Source organism: Oncorhynchus mykiss, chromosome 17 (assembly GCF_057628025.1).
Source record: "Oncorhynchus mykiss isolate SJ-2025 chromosome 17, ASM5762802v1, whole genome shotgun sequence".
Lineage (NCBI taxonomy): Eukaryota > Metazoa > Chordata > Actinopteri > Salmoniformes > Salmonidae > Oncorhynchus > Oncorhynchus mykiss.
Window position 1 is genome coordinate 50,581,400 of NC_143038.1, and position 19,597 is coordinate 50,600,996.

General features: G+C 43.5%; 1 protein-coding gene across 8 annotated transcripts in view; it reads left to right on the top strand.

Moving 5' to 3' along the window:
* arhgef10la (Rho guanine nucleotide exchange factor 10 like a) overlaps nt 1-19,597 on the top strand; it is a 109,425-nt gene that overhangs the window by 20,113 nt on the left and 69,715 nt on the right. For 5 of the 8 annotated variants that reach the window (XR_016488007.1, XM_021569476.3, XM_036950490.2 and 2 more), the window contains 14 exons: nt 392-496; nt 779-909; nt 1,911-2,009; nt 2,662-2,770; nt 3,700-3,803; nt 4,193-4,270; nt 5,316-5,495; nt 6,498-6,614; nt 8,077-8,169; nt 9,005-9,175; nt 10,972-11,117; nt 13,185-13,357; nt 16,825-16,940; nt 18,141-18,268. Coding sequence is in view for 7 of the 8 variants with exons in the window: in XM_021569476.3 (XP_021425151.3) it covers nt 392-496; nt 779-909; nt 1,911-2,009; nt 2,662-2,770; nt 3,700-3,803; nt 4,193-4,270; nt 5,316-5,495; nt 6,498-6,614; nt 8,077-8,169; nt 9,005-9,175; nt 10,972-11,117; nt 13,185-13,357; nt 16,825-16,940; nt 18,141-18,268 (1,750 nt within the window). In the remaining variant the exon portion in view is untranslated. The remainder of the gene's footprint in view (nt 1-391; nt 497-778; nt 910-1,910; nt 2,010-2,661; nt 2,771-3,699; nt 3,804-4,192; nt 4,271-5,315; nt 5,496-6,497; nt 6,615-8,076; nt 8,170-9,004; nt 9,176-10,971; nt 11,118-13,184; nt 13,358-16,824; nt 16,941-18,140; nt 18,269-19,597) is intronic. The other 3 variants (XM_036950493.2, XM_036950492.2, XM_090205865.1) reach the window with 1 other exon arrangement.

Here is a 19,597-nt window from a genome sequence, read left to right on the forward strand (position 1 = left end):
TTTACATACTTTTCCCACCCTGCACTGTGAATGTTTACACGGTGTGTTCAATAAAGACATGAAAACATAGAATTGTTTGTGTGTTATTAGTTTAAGCATACTGTGTTTGTCTATTGTTGTGACCTAGATGAAGATCAGATCAACTTTTATGACAAATTCATGTAGAAATCCAGATTTTTCCAAAGGCTTCACATACTTTTTCTTGCCACTGTACATCTAACTGATGTAAATGGCACTGACAATTACAACGTAGAAGTTACAGAACCTTGGGGTATAATGCTTGTGGTTTTGCTCTTGAAGTTTGGTTGCCATGCAAAATAATCACTGACAAACACTCCTCCTGGCTCTGTGGCTTGGGGTTGTGACTGGTCCTTACTGTCTTCCCCAATAGGTGAGGGGGTGGATGATGATGAGGCCGATGCAGCACTCCAGACAGGGAGCCCGGAGGTGATCTATGATGACGTGCCCTGTGAGGGACCACTCTCCCCGGACGAAGGTGAGTTCTGGGGCAGGGGCTCGGGCCACTGACTGCTTTTATTGGATGTCTCCGCTGTCTGATACTGCACCATCAGTCTTTAGATCAATGCACATCAGACCTGGGTTCAAATGCCATTTGGTTCCTCTTAAATACTGAGCTGTGCTTGATTGAGCTTGAGGATCTGCTGTCTGACAATGCACTGTCAGTCCTTGGATCACTGTACAGTCTTTGTGCTTCGTTGATGTCAGTATATCTATGTGTGTGTGTGTGTATGTGTGTGTGTGTGTGTGTGTCTGTCAGGGGACATGATCTACGAGGATGTGCACAGAGAAGAAATGCCCCAGGGTGCAGGCAATGGTTGGAGCTCCAGTGAGTTTGAAAGTTACGACGAGCAGTCTGATACCGAGAGCAAGCTACCAACCCGCAGCAAGGTAGGAGAGATGGCGTTCTGTTGTGTCTGTCTGTCTGTCTGTCTGTCTGTCTGTCTGTCTGTCTGTCTGTCTGTCTGTCTGTCTGTCTGTCTGTGTGTGTGTCTGTGTCTGGATTTTTGTGTTTGTGTTCAATGCATAAGACATGACTCAAAGAGAATATTTCACTCAATGCTACTGCTCTCCCACCACACTTATTTTATTCATGTGAGAAACTGTTGGGGAAAATACAAAGAACATGAAACATGCATCAGCCCTGTCTGGGTGGGTTAATATTCTCGCTTTGTGGCCTGAGAATAAACAAGCTTCCTTCTCACTCGAAAGGCATCAAAGTCATGACACTGTCCAGAAGCTGTATGTTATAACCATACTGTAGGTGACTGTAGGCTCTCTCTCCGCCACATGGGGGCAGTATATACTCATTGAAGTTGTGCGCTATTCTGGTCAGACTTGGTCCAGTCTCATCCCTGTGTATATAACGTGTATGTCGAGTACACTATGGGGAAGTTTTGACAAAACATATTTGACTGAGCTGGTGCTATTGATACGTAGATTGAGAAAACATTCTATGAAATGATATCCATATACAGAGGGGAGCGATGACCTGCTTGTTATGAACACTTGCTCGTTACGTTTGGGCAGAAACGATGGTAGCTTTACTGAAATGAATATCACAGCAGGAGGTAGTCTATGAACATCCCCTCCTCCCGCTTCATGTCTGCCTCAACCTTCCCCCTGCACTCACTTCCTTCACCAAGATCATTGCTATTAGTCCAGGCTGACATTACCCTTTGACCAGCGCAGTGCTCTAAGCTTCCGCTCTCCATCCTTGTGATTAATCCAGGTGTTGCCTCGCTTGTTTTGTCTTGATCCCTTTTCCCTCAATATTCCACTGTCTCATCTCCCTTCCTTCATCCCTGTGTCCTGCTGTGTGGTTTAACACAACCTGCCCTGACCTGTTTCGCACCACACTGCCCAACACCTGTGGCGTTCCCGTACTGTAGCAGTACTCCCCTGACGTGCGTCGGCTGAGGGAGCGTTGTGCCAGGACCAAACGTGAAATAGCCATGAGGCTGGGTGGGAAAAACAACTATGACACCAAGGTATATAACTGGCAGTAAGAAAACACAACATGACATCAATTTAGAACTCAAACTTACAGCACCCAGAAGGCTATGCAATGATTACAATATTACCAAAGCCAAAATATGCCTGCTGTAGTATGAAGTGCATTATAATGATTCACTATCTTAACCATCTTGTCCTTGCTAATGTTTCTCTGCTTTCCTCCAAACAGTCGTTCTCATGAGAGATTTGTCTCTCTCCTTCTAGTTTAGTATGAGGACCAGTTTTAGGGATACATGAATGAGTAAAACACATTTGCATCCATAAACACATTGCCAGTTTCTCCAAGTTGATAACCTAGTTTCCTGAAGTGGCATCATTTAAAAATACCACCACCATGGGTATATTCTGGGTCTGTGTGCATCACGAGTCTGCCAGGCCTCAGTGATACTCAGGGTGGAGTTTGTGGTTAGCAGAATCTATGATCTCCTCATAGACTTCCTGATTAGTGACTAGATCAGACAGTTACAGACCAACTGAGAGGCGCATATGGCAGTATTCATGGCTTGATGCATCCAGTGTCCCATCTCTCTCTATCTCTCCTTGTGGATTACTCTGCAGTGTTCCCTGGCTCTGTCCTCTCTCTCCTCGTGGACTAACTGTTTTGGCCTCTTTGTCCTTTTGAACCAGGTTCACCAGCTAATGAAGGCCGCTAGAAGTGGGACCAAGGATGGATTGGACAAGACCAAAATAGCCTTCATGCGGAGAGTCTCCTTCCTGCACAAGAAGGACCACTCAGGTAATCTGGGAAAAAGTTCTTCAAAATGACTTTTTGCCAAATGACTGTCTCAGATGAAAGTATCCCTTTTATGGAGATATGTGTAAATTTGTTGTGAAATGAGAGTTTCTGTGGAAGACAGGAGTTCACATACATTTCATCTGCCGCTTTGAATTAAGCTGCTGTGGAGAACTTGTGTGACGCTAGCCGAGCCAAAAGTAATGTTAGAGGCAGATAGAGAAGAAAGCCTCCCATTTCCTTTCCAATCCCAGCTTTAAAAGAGAAAAGACTCGTGGAAAATGATCTAAACGATGTAAGATATTTCAAATGACACAGCTGGGATAAGTCGAGCGGCTCGCGCCGATTAAAGACAGACTCTGTGGCGAACGGAAGGGTTTGATGTATGGGAGAGGAACGGGCAGAAAATCTCACATGACAGAGGTTGTACCCCAGGAAGCCTCGATACACAATGGAACCAGATTACCATCAGTTAATGGAGTGTCGAGCAGCTCCAGAAACCACAGATAACAGAGCCACAAATCAAATCATTTTTCAAACAATCAAAAAGAGGTAAAGAGGCCAGTGGTTCTATTTGTAGCTGTTGATCAGGGGGAATCTGGGCAGCATTATATATTTCAGATACTGACACACGATTATTGTTCCAAAGTCATTAATTGAAGTGGTGTTGGCTGGCGAAAATCAGATTTTGGTATCTATGTCTATATGGTTGCAGGGAAGTTTGGATTTTGTTGAGTGCCTTCTGAACGCCTTTGTATTCATGCTGTTCATTTGCAATATCTTTTTCCCTCCTAAGTCTTTCATGCAGAGTGCAAATCTCTTTATATTTTAGAGATAATAAAGTTGGAGTGCATCTGGGATTGTGGCTCCAGTTGAGATGTGAAAGCTGTAAATGTGCCTCTGAGTGTGCGTGTGTGTGTTCCCCTGTGCAGAGGATGTGGAGGATGATGCAGGGTACCTGGATGTGGCTGTGTCGGAGGTGAAACAGCCTCCTGCACAGCTGAGCCCCATGCCTGAGGGGCTGAGCAGCCAGCAGGTGTGTATGTGTGTATACAGATGTTTGCATTTGTGTGTGTGTCAGAGTATTCTGTGAACATCTAAATTCATGTGATATGCAGGCAATGATGCAAACAATTTTATTTAGATTGGCAACACTGACTCTGTAGTACGATTGGGAGAAATATGTCTGCTACAGTTAAGTACAGGGCTACTCCTTTCAAGGGAAACCTCAGGGTAAATCCGGGCCTCATGAAAAGAAGGCTGCCCAACCCAAACTCTCTTACCCGATTACAATCACACGCCCAGGCATGACTACAGTAGCCTAGTACTATCAAACAACCTGTCACACACTCCCATCATGCCGTTTTCTTTGTGTGACCGTTGACCTCTCACCTGTATGTTTACCTGCCTGGACTCCTCTCTCAGGTGGTCAGACGCCACATCCTGGGTTCCATCATTCAGAGTGAGCGCAGTTATCTTGAGTCCCTCAGGAGAATCCTCCAGGTGAGTGCTTTACTCCCTACCATCCCTCCTCCGCCCTATGCTTACTCTGACAGATGTAATACTTTCATCTTTTCAGCATTTAAGAATGCGTCTGAAAAGGAAACTGGAGATGAGTATGAAATTACCAGGCTTGCTCCGCATAAATAATCGTGATGGAACAGATTCCTCTCACATCTTTGGTGCCCCGCTGATGCTAAGAGAGAGATTCTCTCTGTCAGGTTTTCACAGAATCACAGAATGGGATTCTCTCTTCTCTTTTTCTGTGGTGGAGAGAGAAGCATTCGTTATCTCCCCTCAGAGATGAAGAGACACCAGCTGAAATGGAAACAGGCGTGATCAGTGGGAGGGTTATGTTTTCTGTTAAGATACAACGCTGTACTACCTTTGTTTTGTCATGAGATGATTGTGTTTGATAATTGCGAATGTTAATCCTTTTTTGTGATTTTCATTCAACAAGGCCAGCTCACTGCTAGAGGAAACATAAGAAAAAAGCCATTACGTTAAGAACTGCGACTTCAGTCCTATAAAATCAGAAATTGCCTGTGTTATGCCCCCTGTCCATATTCCACTTGTCGATAATTAATTTGCTGTGGAGGATTTATGGTTGGGCAGGGGAAGCTTGTAAAACAACAATAGCAGCACTAGTCTATCATCTATTGTTGTTTCCAAACATTGACTTTCATTGCTGATTTTCTGCTTACTGCATCTGGCAGTTTCTGATTTCACAGATTACATTTGCCATATTTAAATGACTCACTTTAAAAGACATTGCAGTAATGTGCACATGTTTTACACAGTCGACTAGTTTTGATAATGTACAGCATCTTAACTAATTGCAGTTGCTTATAGGAGTGTTACTAACTGACGATTACATCAATGTGCCTTCCAGTAAGGGTCCAAGCTCTGTTGGATGCTGCTGTTGTATCTGTTGAGAGATGTTGCTATTGAGGCTTTTTTATGATCAGGGCCTACCTGTGTATTTTATATCGTTCTCTACCGTAAAGCACACCTAATCCAAGTTAACTTGGGTGTACTGTTTCCCCAGGAGTACCAGAGGCCCTTGCTAGAGGCGGACCCACGCATCCTGAGCCCACGGAAGATCCGGCCCATATTTCACCGTCTACGGGAGATCACTCAGTGTCACTCCATGTTCCAGATCGCACTGGCATCACGTGTGGCTGAGTGGGACAGCAGTGAGAAGATTGGGGACCTATTTGTGGCCTCGGTTAGTGAGAGTGTGAGAGTGAGAGAGTGTGAGAGTGAGAGAGAGAGATATTTTTTAAAAAGTAGTCAGTTTTCCCATCAGAAGACAATTTCCACACACACACAGTTATAATGAGCTGCACTTAAAATTGAGAAAACAACACTAACCTCAAACATGGAGATAATTACATTTTAGATGAATATCTCTTTTGCAGCAAATAATCTCAGAATATGTGTGCTTATTGCATTGGCACTGGTCCATTGGACTAATCTATGAGTGTGCTGCTGTGACCCTCTGCAATGTGCTCATCCATAAGGCTTGCTCATTATTTACCTATCAAAGACACCATTCCGACCCATCTGCCTTCCTACTGGCCCTGTTTATTGTGATGTTTCATTAATATCCTGACACCAGCCAAATGAGCCTGTTGTGGGAGAGTGAGAGGTGATTTCTCTTTTTCACCTGAGTGTGGATTTGTAACCCAGATGTTAATGATTTATGCTATAGGTCTCACACTTGTATCTGTGTGTTGTTTTTGCCTGGCTTGAAGAGCAGGTGAAGTAAAGGGTTAATTTCTATGTGAGACTGGGTAATTTTCCAGCTACTGCTCCTCCAGCTACTGCTGCTGTCAGCAGCCCGCTTAGTGTTTAATCAAAGGAGAACGAAGGACTGTGCTGTCACAGCCGCGTCTCAACATCCCCACCTCACCCCCTCTAAAGGATTGTGAAGGGTGTTAACAGATCGGGGTGTTAAATACCACATTTAAATGGCCATTTTCTACCCTCCGCAACATTGAAATGACCTGTGGATTTCCAGTATTAGGATTACTAGATGAGCTGTTGAACTTCTAGGAACTTCGAAGATCTGTCAGAAAAAAGATATTGTCAGACGTTTTCACAGATCAAATAACCAAACATGACTTGTCCCTGAAATCATTTGTTTCATGAAAAAGCCACCAGATTCCTGATCTGATATCCAAAGGTTTTGTGTTTCCCATAATCCCACCTTTCTGGGTTTCCACAGTTTTCCAAGTCCATGGTGCTAGATGTTTACAGTGACTATGTCAATAACTTCACCAATGCCATGGCCCTCATAAAAAAGGCATGCATGTCCAAACCAGCTTTCCTGGAATTCTTAAAGGTGAGTTACAAAGTAGACTTGTCCATGTGCTTTTTTTCTCTCTAATACACTCTATTTTCCTTTAAATACTCTCTAACCAACGGTCACAGCTACTATTTAATTAGGCTCTTATATTATACTATATTCTACTAGTGTCTTGATACTTGGTTAAAAATGTAGTTGCTTTATTGTTTCTCTTTCAACAACTCGAAATCCTTCGTTTTATATATATATATATATATATAACACAATATATATATACATATAAAAACAAAACGATATACAGTGGTGCAAAAAAGTATTTAGTCAGCCACCAATTGTGCAAGTTCTCCCACTTAAAAAGATGAGAGAGGCCTGTAATTTTCATCATAGGTACACTTTAACTATGACAGACAAAATGGTGTCATTTGACAGCTCTTTGGTCTTGGCCATAGTGGACTTTGGAGTGTGACTGTTTGAGGTTGTGGATAGGTGTCTTTTATACTGATAACAAGTTCAAACAGGTGCCATTAATACAGGTAACGAGTGGAGGACAGAGGAGCCTCATAAAGAAGAAGTTACAGGTCTGTGAGAGCCAGAAATCTTGCTTGTTTGTAGGTGACCAAATACTTATTTTCCACCATAATTTGCAAATAAATAAATTAAAAATCCTACAATGTGATTTTCTGGATTTTTTTTTCTCATTTTGTCTGTCATAGTTGAAGTGTACCTATGATGAAAATTACAGGCCTCTCTCATCTTTTTAAGTGGGAGAACATGCACAGTTGGTGGCTGACTAAATACTTTTTTGCCCCACTGTATATATATTTCCCTCATTAAAATGCAAATCAATTTATAACATTTTTGACATGTGTTTTTCAGGATTTTTTTGTTGTTATTCTGACTCTCACTGTTCAAATAAACCTACCATTAAAATTATACACTGATCATTTCTTTGTCAGTGGGCAAACGTACAAAGTCAGCAGGGGATCAAATACTTTTTTCCCTCACTGTATATATATATATATAAAAACAACACGATGTATATATAAAAACAACATTAGCAATTAGCAACTCTTACATACTGTACAGTGCACCTTCTCAAACCTGAAGTTTCACACAGTAAACTGTATTTAAATTGTATTTAATGATGAACCTGTTCGGATGATGTCAGTGTAGCACATTGTGGCTGTTATTATCAGCAGTTTTCTATTCATACACAGCTGTAGGACTTCACTCCCTGTGTTATGACCTACACCCACACCCATATACTGTACACTGACCACCTCCTTTTACTCATTCTCTACTGACCCGCACAGACACCAAAGTCTGTTTCTCCACACCTTACTAACCTAAACCCACTCCTACTCCCACACTCCTAAACTCTATATATCTTGTTCCTCTGAATAAGCACTAAAGGTGTCTTTCTTATAGTGTATGGATTATCTTCTGACTGTACTATGCTATGTTGTTTATGTAAACCTACTTGTCCTGTGTTGTGTAGAAGAAGCAGGCGTCCAGTATTGATCGGATCACCCTGTACGGCCTCATGGTGAAGCCCATCCAACGCTTTCCCCAGTTCATCCTATTACTGCAGGTATATGCCTTTACCAGAATCTTTATCACTGCTAACAGTGACTAGATAATGTCATATTAGAAAACATAAATATAAACAATCTGAGATTTACACCAGACAATGTTTTATTGACCTAATCAAGAGTTCTGCACATGGCATGATACTGTACATTGGGCAGATGAAATCTACTATAGCAACATTTTCTAAATCCAACACCAGGCATGGCTCTACTTAGCTAGGGCTGCCAAGTGCATAACCATATTAGCTTTTCATGCAGTCAACTCCTTTTTCTTCCTTTACTCATCCTCTCTCAAGATTGTGTGTGCAAAGATTTTGATTTGAACTTGCGTACTGGAACAGCAGTACCTCATTTCATCCCTCAGTAGGCATCGATTATCCATGAATTCAAAGATAAGTTATGAATATGAATTAGGCGTTTTCCTCTTGCCTAAAACTCAAGACTCCGGAGAGGGAGTGTCTGTGTTAAATCATACATTACACAGGGAACTCAATTTAAAGCAGTTAAACCCTTCTGGGACTCACACACAGAATACAAGGACATATTTCTGCAGGTCCACAAGAACACACAGTTTCAGGTAAGCCAGACACACACACACAGAGATCTGTGATGAAGCTCAATAAATCCTTGTTTTTTTTTGATAAATATGAAAACTTAAACGATGGGCTTTTACATTGCTCTGGGCCTTACACACACACACACACACACACACACACACACACACACACACACACACACACACACACACACACACACACACACACACACACCACACACCACACACACACACACACACATTCACTTTATTTAATGTTTGTTTCTGTGTTTGTCTCTTAGGACATGCTGAAGAACACACCTAAGGGTCACGTAGACCGCCTGCCTGTGCAGCTGGCTCTGACTGAACTGGAGATGCTGGCCGAGAAGCTGAATGAACAGAAACGTGTGGCCGACCAAATAGCTGAGACTCAGCAGCTAGCACGCAGTGTCAGCGACCGCTTGCTCTGCAAGGTGACCGAACCACTGCGATACACATGGACACACACTTGCACAAACACAGAAAGCACATGCACGGCATAGCATGCACATGCATGCACACACACTTGCACACACACACAACGACACACACAGTAATCAACCTGCTCACTATGTGGCTAAACCCCAGAGCCCTTCCTCTAACCCCATTGTGGTATAAGCATGAGCTAAACATCTATGAATTAGGCTATATAGCCATCACTTACATTACCATCCCAGACAGTCTAGGAAATCATTTTTATTTAGAAAAATCATTGCCCAGAAATGATGCCCATTATCGCCCCTGAACAGCATCCAAACACCACGGCAGGGGCGTTTCTTCTCCATTACCACACTGGAATTACAGTCTAGACACTGCAAATCTGAACAAATGCATTTCTGAATAAGAGGAATTAGGGGGTAAATGAGACATTTAATTGGAAACCGTGAGAGAGTTATCTCTCCCCAGTCTCTCGCCTTCTCCTTTCCCTCTCGTTTCCACCTCCCCCCTCCTTTCCTGTTGCTGTTCTTTTCTTCCCTCTCCATCTCTTTCTCGCTTTCTCATTCTTCATCTCTCTCTCTCTCTCTCTCTCTCTCTCTCTCTCTCTCTCTCTCTCTCTCTCTCTCTCTCTCTCTCTCTCTCTCTCTCTCTCTGTCCTTCCTTCGCTCTCTTTCTTTATACTGGTCCATGATGGTGAATTTTCCAGAGGTCTGAGATGAGCTGATTCGGCCAATCTCGTCTGCTCCACACATAATTCCATTTATTGCAGTGAGACTGCAGAATTGCAATAGGAAGCAGCTCTCTTCCATAACCATCCAGTGAAATATTAATTATTTGTCTCTAAGTATCTAAGTCAGTGGAATAGGGGAGATAACTCTGTGAGTGGGAACAGGTTGAGGTTTCCATTTTACTCTCTCTGACACAAAACAGTCACTCATGCATACACATGGTTGACACTTCTGAGGGGCCCTTCCATAACTTACATCTGTCTGCCTGTTGAGGGTGCTGTAGTTCTGTGATCATAGAAGACAGGCTACTGTTTGACTAATGACTCATTTCCCAAGCCATCTGAACAAACTCCAAGCACTGTTACTGATTCCCCACAGATATAACAATCAATTTTGTGAGATGTGACAGGATGTAGAGCAATGTGTATTGTAATATGGACAAAACACAAATGTATTATTCATAAAATTGTGAGGGTATGGAACAAACATAAACATTAAAGTGGGACACTGTATCGGAGTTATATATTTGTACTTTAGCGTTCGTTCAGTCTTTCGGCTTTACTGTTGTTGTAATGAATTTTTTTTCAGAAGATTGTTTTAGAATTCATAAAACTGACTATTGATTGATTGAAAATAAGAAGTTACTGGACCAAGTAATACAACTACTTCCTGTTATATTACCCTTTGCCATGCACTTTAGGAAAGTATGCCTTGTGTGTTTTCACATACTGTAGTATACAACAACATTTCTGTGAATGTGTGTGTGTGTGTGTGAGCGTGTGAATGTGTGTGTGTGTGTGTGTGTGTGTGTGTGTGTGTGTGTGTGTGTGTGTGTGTGTGTGTGTGTGTGTGAGCGTGTGTGAGCATGTGTGTGTGTGTGAATGTGTTCTGTTTGCCCTGACTGCACAACCCTACCTTGATCTGCTACTGATTCCCAATGAGACACTCACTTAACCAAACTTTAGCCTGCCTGCTGTGCTCCTTAGCAATTGAACTGAAACCCTGGGGAATTGGCACTTTGTGATGTGTCTTGAGACATTGTCCCGATTGCTCTGTCCCTTTAGCAACTGAACTCAGACCAGGGGTCACTGGTGCTTTGTGAGACGTTGATTGAGACGGTGTACGGGGAGCGTGGCCAGGTCCTGAAGTCTAAGGAGCGCAAAGTCTTCCTCTTCAACGACATACTCATCTGTGCCAACATCAACATCAAGTAAGTGGTGGGTGGTTATGGCGTTTAATGGCTGTGATAGGAGAAAACTGAGGATGGATCCACAACATTGTAGTTACTCCACAATACTAACCTAAATGACAGAGTAAAAAGAAGAAAGCCTGTACAGAATAAAAAATATTCAAAAACATCCATCCTGTTTGCAATAAGACACTAAAGTAAAACTGCACAAAATGTGGCAAAGAAATTAACTTTATGTCCTGAATACCAAGTGTTGTGTTTGGGGCAACCACAACACATCAATGAGTACCACACTTCACATTTTCAAGCATGGTGGTGGCAGCATCATGGTATGGGTATGCTTGTCATCGGCAAGGACTAAGGAGTTTTTTTTAGGATAAAAAGAAACGGAATAGAGCTAAGCACAGGCAAAATCCTAGAGGAAAACATGGTTCAGTCTGCTTTCTAACAGACACTGTGAGACAAATTCACCTCTCAGCAGGACAATAACCTCAACAAGGCCAAATATACACTGGAGTTGCTTATGAAGACGACATTGAATGTTCCTGAGTGGCCTAGTTACAGTTTTGACCTAAAAATGTCTGTCTAGCAATGATCAACAACCAACTTGACAGAACTTGAATAATTTTAAAAAGAATAATGTGTAAATATTGTACAATCCAGGTGTGCAAAACTCTGAGAGACTTACCCAGAAAGACTCAGAGTATGTAATCGCTGCCAAAGGTGATGCGAACATGTATTGACTCAGGGATGTGAGGAAATAGGAATACTCAGGAATACAATCTGTAAATGAGATATTTTTGTATTTCATTATGTGGTAATGTGTGTAGATGGGTGAGAAAAAAATCTATTTAATCCATTTTGAATTCATGCTCTGTAAAACAACAAAATGTGGAATAAGTCAAAGGGAATGGATACTTTCTGAAGGCACTATAAGATGAAGAAACAATACTCCAAGCTGTAGCTCCATACTACTTGTCAAACATAGTGAACTGATCTTGTGTAGTTGTTGTTGGGTTGGGATTGGCGTGGGGGGTCATTGGGTGGCTTCTGGCCATTTCTTTGGAATCTTCAGGTCTTACGCATTGTTAGAAAAAATGTGGTCCAAATCGGATGTTATGTTTCTATATTTATTAAATATTATATGAAGCCTAATAATTTAAAATGGCCAATTTCAGTGCAACAAATTAGCTACATTTCTCAGAGATTAAATTATATTTCCACAAAATAATGTTGCAGGATTGCTAATATTATCGGTTTCTAACTACAGAAATAATTTTCAGAACAATCTGAGATAGTGGGTGTCATGGCTTGCTGAAATGACATGGAACAAGTCTGGTGTCTCTGTAGAGTAGAATAAATTCTGCTAAACAGCTCTTCAGTGAAAATACACAAACACCTTCTCGGCGCCACAGCATTAGCACCACGAGGCTCAGCCTACAAGGCTTTGCAGGGATATATTTAGGCAAACTGCATAGCAAAGAGTAATATAGCGTTCTTTAGCACTATCTGGAGTTACCAGAGTTTTATCAGCTTTTAACAAATGGCAGGCAGCTTAACTAGAGCAACAGGAGTCTTAGATTACTGACACAACATATTTCTTGGTGCCTCTCCAATTTATCCTCTATGACAGCACCATTGATCACATCTTCTCAGAGCTGAAGGTAAACAGGAAAGATTTTCCTCTATTTGCAAAGCTCCTGTCTGAGACGTTCATACCTCAAAGCTCTCTTGTTCAGCCTTCAAAGTAATTATCACCCCATGTTTTGTTCAACTTGATTCCCCTGAAGTTGACTTTGCCTGCCCTCTAGAATCTTGACAAACTGATCACAATGTTGATTGTGTGCTTGATTACAGGAATATATGAATATAAAATGAACCCTGCTCACAGCCGGGGGTCCTGCTTCTGTCGTGAACACTGCTGATCAGACAGATTCTAATTCTGCTCTCCAGCTATTTTTGTGATAATTCAAAGAGTGACACCTCGGTTCTCCTCCTGTTGGTGGTTTGGGATTAGTGCTTCTGTTAGGAGGAGAGGAATGCTGGGAAGAGCTTTGATTTAACTTGTATTATTTTTTCCACCACCAGGGGGCCCCCTGATATCAGCAGCCTGGTCCCTGTTGGGCCAAAGTACACAATGAAGTGGAGTGCCCCCCTGCTGCAGGTCCAGGTGGTGGAGGTGGGTCAGGAGGCCTCCCAGGCCAAGGATACCTTGTTCCAGCATGGCGGTGCCAAGCACCCTGGCAGTGCCTGTCCCCCAGGTTGGTAAGCCTCCCGAGTCATCCTTCCATGACCTTTCTATCCCTGTTCATCATCTCCTACATGTAGTCCAGTTAATCTCATCACTTGGCCAGACTCCTAGTCTCAGCCCCATGGTCTGACTCAGCACAGCCCTCTAATCAGTTTCCTACTGTCAACTGTCCAAGTGAATTTTGGTGACACAGGGCTGTCACTCTGATTGAGGATGTGTTTGTGAAAAGAATAGCGATGATGGAAAACATTGCCGCACCCTCCACAGTCTCATTTCACTCTCTGATAGACCACAAACATATCTGGAGTGGTGTCATCAATCTGCAGAGATTATTCCCTTCCTCTCCAGCTCCAATTAGAGAAGCAGCAGCACTAGATAGGAATCGAATGTAGTCCTTTTACCCCCCCTCACAGCGCATACAGCTTGGTGGAGAGATCCCTGATAAATGTGCCATGTAAAGGAGAAGATACAATGCCTTATCAGGATGTAATGGAACAGCCTTTTAAAGTTGGAGCTCCATGACTTCAATATTAATGGCGACTTTTACAGTAGCGCCTGACCGTGTCACGCTCAGCGAAGACAAACAGTTTAACAAGGAGGCCAAGATTAGGCTTAGATTCTCTGCAGATTAAGCCTTACAACACTGTGAGATCATTTAACTGTAAATTTAAATATCTCTCTCTCTCTCTCTCTCTCTCTCTCTCTCTCTCTCTCGTGTTTGAAAAGCTATGGTTAAATAAAACATTTTGCACTGGCCCAATGCAAGTCATTCCCTTAATCATGCCTTTCCAGGAATTTTCCTCTGTGCATCTGTTGAATTACTTTCCAGCCTGCCAGTCACACAGGCTGGCCCCTCTATTTATAGTTCCCCGTCCCCTGTGATGTAATTCGGCGGGGCGTCCTGCCTAAATCCCACGCTCCCACGGCTTTGTGAGAAATTGACACATTTTTCATCTCTGGCCCTAGTCCCCTCCTTTATTTATGGAGAAGAGATCTCTCAATATTCTCTCTCTCTCTCTCTCTCTCTCTCTCTCTCTCTCTCTCGCGCGCGCTCTCTCGCTCTCTCGCTCTCTCGCTCTCTCGCTCTCTCGCTCTCTCTCGCTCTCTCTCGCTCTCTCTCGCTCTCTCTCGCTCTCTCTCGCTCTCTCTCGCTCTCTCTCGCTCTCTCTCTCTCTCTCTCTCTCTCTCTCTCTCTCTCTCTCCTATTCTATTCTATTCAATTGGCTATATTTGCATGGGAAACATGTGTTAACATTGCCAAAGCAAGTCTCTCTCTCTGTGTCCCAGTCTCTCTCTGTGTCCCAGTCTCTATCTCTCTATATTGGGGATTTGGAAGCAGTGGCTGCTGTGAATTCCCTCAGGTTAGTTCCCAGAGCTGGATGCAGCACCAGCTGCATGGATATTCCTGCTGGTTGTTGTTACATGAGGTGGCTGCCCTTGGAAGGATGGGCAGGGGACCCTGTGGGCTCAGCCCTGCCTTGCTGCTACGTGCCCGGCGGCCACTGTGAATAACCTTGTCTGAGTGTGAAAACCAATCCTGCCACACCAACGGGATTACGCTGGATTACAACTCAGCACATTCACCTCTGGGGCTGAGTCCAACTCCAGGCGTGCGGGGACACAGCGGACCTGTGTGCCAGCGAATCCCAAAGCCTCACAGGTTCAGGGAAGCCATTGTGTACAGAGGATCACGGCAGGCACACCTCTTTATATTCAGATGTCTGCTATTGATCGTGTCTCACAGATGACAGATGTCTGTGCCCGTCCGTGTCAGAGATCCCATTAAATCCCCAAAGGTTACAAAGGCTCTCTTTAAGATAACAATACTTGCCTCTCTCCACTCTCGCTGGCTCTCTCTCTGTCTATTTGTGGATACAACCACACACCTAGCTCTACAAGCCACGAGACTCCCACAAAGGACCATGCTTCAGTAACCTGCATTTTGACGAAGCTCCATAGCTACTTGATTATGTAGTTGTGGTGACAGCACAGGACAGGACAGCTCCACAGCTACATCTTGCTGCAAATGTAATAACGTCACTCTCCTGGAGCGGTGTGTAGAGATGTGGGCCAGGGCAGAAAGGAGGGAGAATGGGAGTGAGAGGCAGGACTATTGATCCCCTGAGGTTGGAGACGGAGAATGTGAAGACAGTATGCTCCCAAATTGATTGGTGAATCTCACGTTCAAATGGCCACATTTCTCTATCTGCTTTTTAGTTATACATCCAGATTACATTCAGATCATTCAACAAATAACGTCAGTGATCGATCCATCAAATATTGATCTCCTTTGGTACTTCTACTAGTGATTGTAGTTCAGGAAAGTAAAGAATTGCAGTTCCATTGGGGATTGCAATAGTTGTTTGAACTTGAGCTCTTACAAGGCCCTCACCCTCCCTTTGGCAAATCAGACCATACATTTATCCTCCTGCTTACAAGCACAAATTCAGCAAGTACCAGTGATGTACTCAATACAGAAGTGTTCCGATGAAGTAGATGCAAAGCTACAGGATTGTTTCCCTAGCATAGACTGGTATATATTCCATGGATTTATCCAATAACATCGAGGAGTTTGGAACAGGCCCTCAGATCCCCCAAAAGTAATACAGCTGCACCATTGAGAGCATCTTGACTGGCTGCATCACCGCTTGGTACGGCAACTACAAAGCAAGGCGCTACAGAGAGTGGTGAGTACGGCCCAGCGCATGACTGGGGCCAAGCAGGACCTCTATACCAGGCGGTGTCAGAGGAAGGCCCTAAACATTGTCAAAGACTCCAGCCACCCATGCCATAGACTGTTCTCTCTGCTACCGCACGGCAAGCGGTACCAGTGCACCAAGTCTGGAACCAAAAGGACCCACACTGGATTCTACCCATACACACACACACACACACACACACACACACACACACACACACACACACACACAAACACACACACACACAAACACACACACACACACACACACACACACACACACACACACACACACACACACACACACACACACACACACACACACCCCAACACACACACACACACACACCCCAACACACACACACACACACACCCCAACACACACACACACACACACCCCCCAACACACACACACACACACCCCAACACACACACACACACACACCCCAACACACACACACACACCACCCCAACACACACACACACACACCCCAACACACACACACACACACACACCCCAACACACACACACCAACACACACACACACACACTATTGTTATTCACTGTGGATTTATTCCTCGTGTCACTATTTCAAAAACATTTTTGGTTTAAATCTTTAACTCTGCATTGTTGGAAAAGGACCCGTAAGTATTTCACTGTTAGTCTACACCTGTTGTTTACGAAGCATGTGACAAATAACATTTGATTTGATGTTAATAATGTAACCTGTTGATGTGTGTACTATAGTGTGACATGCCATGTTGTGTTTTGTCCACAGGGAAGGTGATCCTGGGTCCTCCTCGGCTCTACCAGGAGCTCCAGGAGCTGCAGCACGACCTGTCTGTGGTAGAGGAGATCTCACTACTGGTGGGAACGCTACAGGGGACATACCAGGTACACCCCACCACACTACCCCACCCCACTTCACTACTTAGAACACAGCCCAAACCGCAACCTGTGGGTCTACTATAGTAATTTTTCGCATCACTACACAGCCCAGACTGCTTCAGAGTTACTCACAAAAGTCTATGTCCAAATTACCCACTTTAAAAACATGCAATCTGACCTCCAAAAGCACTGCTTTTTACTTGAAATATATTTCATTTGCAGCTTGACAAATTATTAATAAAGCTGATATTTCTAAATACTGCTTGCAAATGTAAGGTTGATCAAAGGCGATTTGTTTCTACTACAACCCAACTAACTACAGGTTTAAATCCCTGAGAACGCATAACACAAAGTATTTTGTAAAATGCTCAGTGCTGTACAACAACAACTATGTTAATTACACATAGATAGAGAAGAAGGGCATTTGGGGTCATCTCTTTCCGGAAACCTTCACAATGAGATTCAAAATGCAATTCAAATATGAGCAAAGAAAAGCTACAAATCTTTCTCGAATCATCAATTGATACCATCATGAATTCATTCAATATCCCCATGCAAACAGTGCCACAATAGTGATCATATGTGACCCTTCAAATCTGTCACATCTCTGAGCCTATCTCCTGAAGAACGGAGTGCCTCTCTCAGGACACCTCAGTAGTGTGTCTGTCTGCCATCATGACTTTAAAGTCACTGTACATAACATAGTCACAGTGTACTCCAGCAATCACCAAAGAGCCTCTCAGTGGAAAGGTGGCCTCTGTTTTTAATGACCACAATGTCCTTAGGTGGAGTACAATCAGCTTTTCTCCATATTACTGATTTTCACACCCCACCCAGTTATAATATAAATTTCCACCAAACAAATATAGGAAATACTTCTGCATGGTTGATTGATTATATTTAATGTGTAAATGATGTGTAAATGTTATATTTGATGGTATGAAAGTACTTTGGCCATGGGTTGATGAAAGGGTGTATAAATCAGAGCAGTTTTATGAGGAGGGTGTGGTCGGTTCTTTTAATAATAGAGAGTGTATGTATGTCATTATAGTCCATGCATGATGGTGTGACTATAAGCATGGCATACTTATATTATGGTTGTGAATGGAAGGTTGTGAATGGAAGCAGCATAGCATGCACATGGGAGTATGTACTGCTATATTTTCATGTCACAGCTGGATGTTCTTATGTGTTTGTGGATCATAGAACCTGAACACGACCGTGGCCCAGGACTGGTGTCTAGCTCTCCAGAGACTCATCCGGATCAAGGAGGATCAGATTCAGAGTGCCAACAAGTGCCGCTTACGCCTGCAGGTGCCTGGAAGACCAGACAAGTGAGTATTACCTCAATATTACAGGACCTTGTGTTAAAGTCAGCCATACTGTAGTACCATCCAATGTGTGGATTTCATCCACTATCTTCACTTGTGTGATTTTATGATTTAAAAGGGCCAAATTGAACTGCGAGGGCTTGTTTTACACTGCCGCCTTGACTCCAGAAAACAGGTTGCTGGAGAAATAGCCTAATCCATAACTCGGAAAACAGGCCGTCACATGAGCACATAAAGATAATAGCTGGTGACAAGTATTTTAATGTGCCTGAGCGCTAACGTTATGATGATGAAGGAGCCTGATGCTGCGTTCACTTACCCTCAAAGAGCACATTACCTGGCATTATGCTCAGCCAGTGTTAAAAGCCTGCCCCCACCCACCTCTGCCACAGCTGGCTGGCAAATGAGGTCTGGACTGCACACCACGATGGGACATTAACTGATCGTTACATACAGTATTCACTTCCTTGAGAACTCAAATGGAATAATTGACAGCATTAGCCATGTTATTTTCATAGATTAAATGTGTTTCTCACTTGTTCAGAATCCTTTAAAAAAAATGTTATTGTAGTTCACCTCAAGGACACACAGGAAGTGGTCTTTGACTGACAGCTCATTTTGTAATTTTTAGATGTACCAAATCTAAAGGTCTAATGGGAGCTTATGTAATTCTGTCTCACTGTGGTGAGTCTGAATGTGCTTATCGTATTGTGCTGAAGTGGCTACGGACTCAGCTGAGAGTAGAGGAGGTGGATCGAGAATGAAGACAGATTAAAGAGGGAGTCGTGCTGTGGCTGCTAGTGTGTGGAGGATGAGAGGAGGAGGAGGAGGAGGAGGAGGGGAGTATCAGGAACAGGGAGGGAAAGAGACCTTGATCCACCTCCACCACGGGAACATGGCTAGGTAGGGTGACAAAGGGGGACACCTAGCAGCAAAGACCTAAATGTCCCTATCAAACCTAAGGTGACAGCTTGAGCAGCAGAGCACTGCAGATTGGTACCCCCCGCCCCCCCCCCCCCCCTTTCTCAGTGGGGCCACAATGGGTCTGCCCGGTCAAGCTGCTTACTCAATGTTTGGTGTAGCTAGATGTCATGCAGGCAGGTTGGTCCCAGCTTCCATTTTGAGGACTACCCCACCCATGTCATTAGCAGCATCATGGACCAGGGCGAGATATCCCCTACCCATCTCTGTGAGCAGTATCACATAGTGTAACAGTATTTGTTTGTAGCAGCCTACAGACCTCATTCTGCCTCACAGATAAGCAGGTTTCTACAGCGTTGAGTGGGGGGTGCTTTGAGCAAGTGAAGTCCTATAGAGACCTGGACTCTAGTA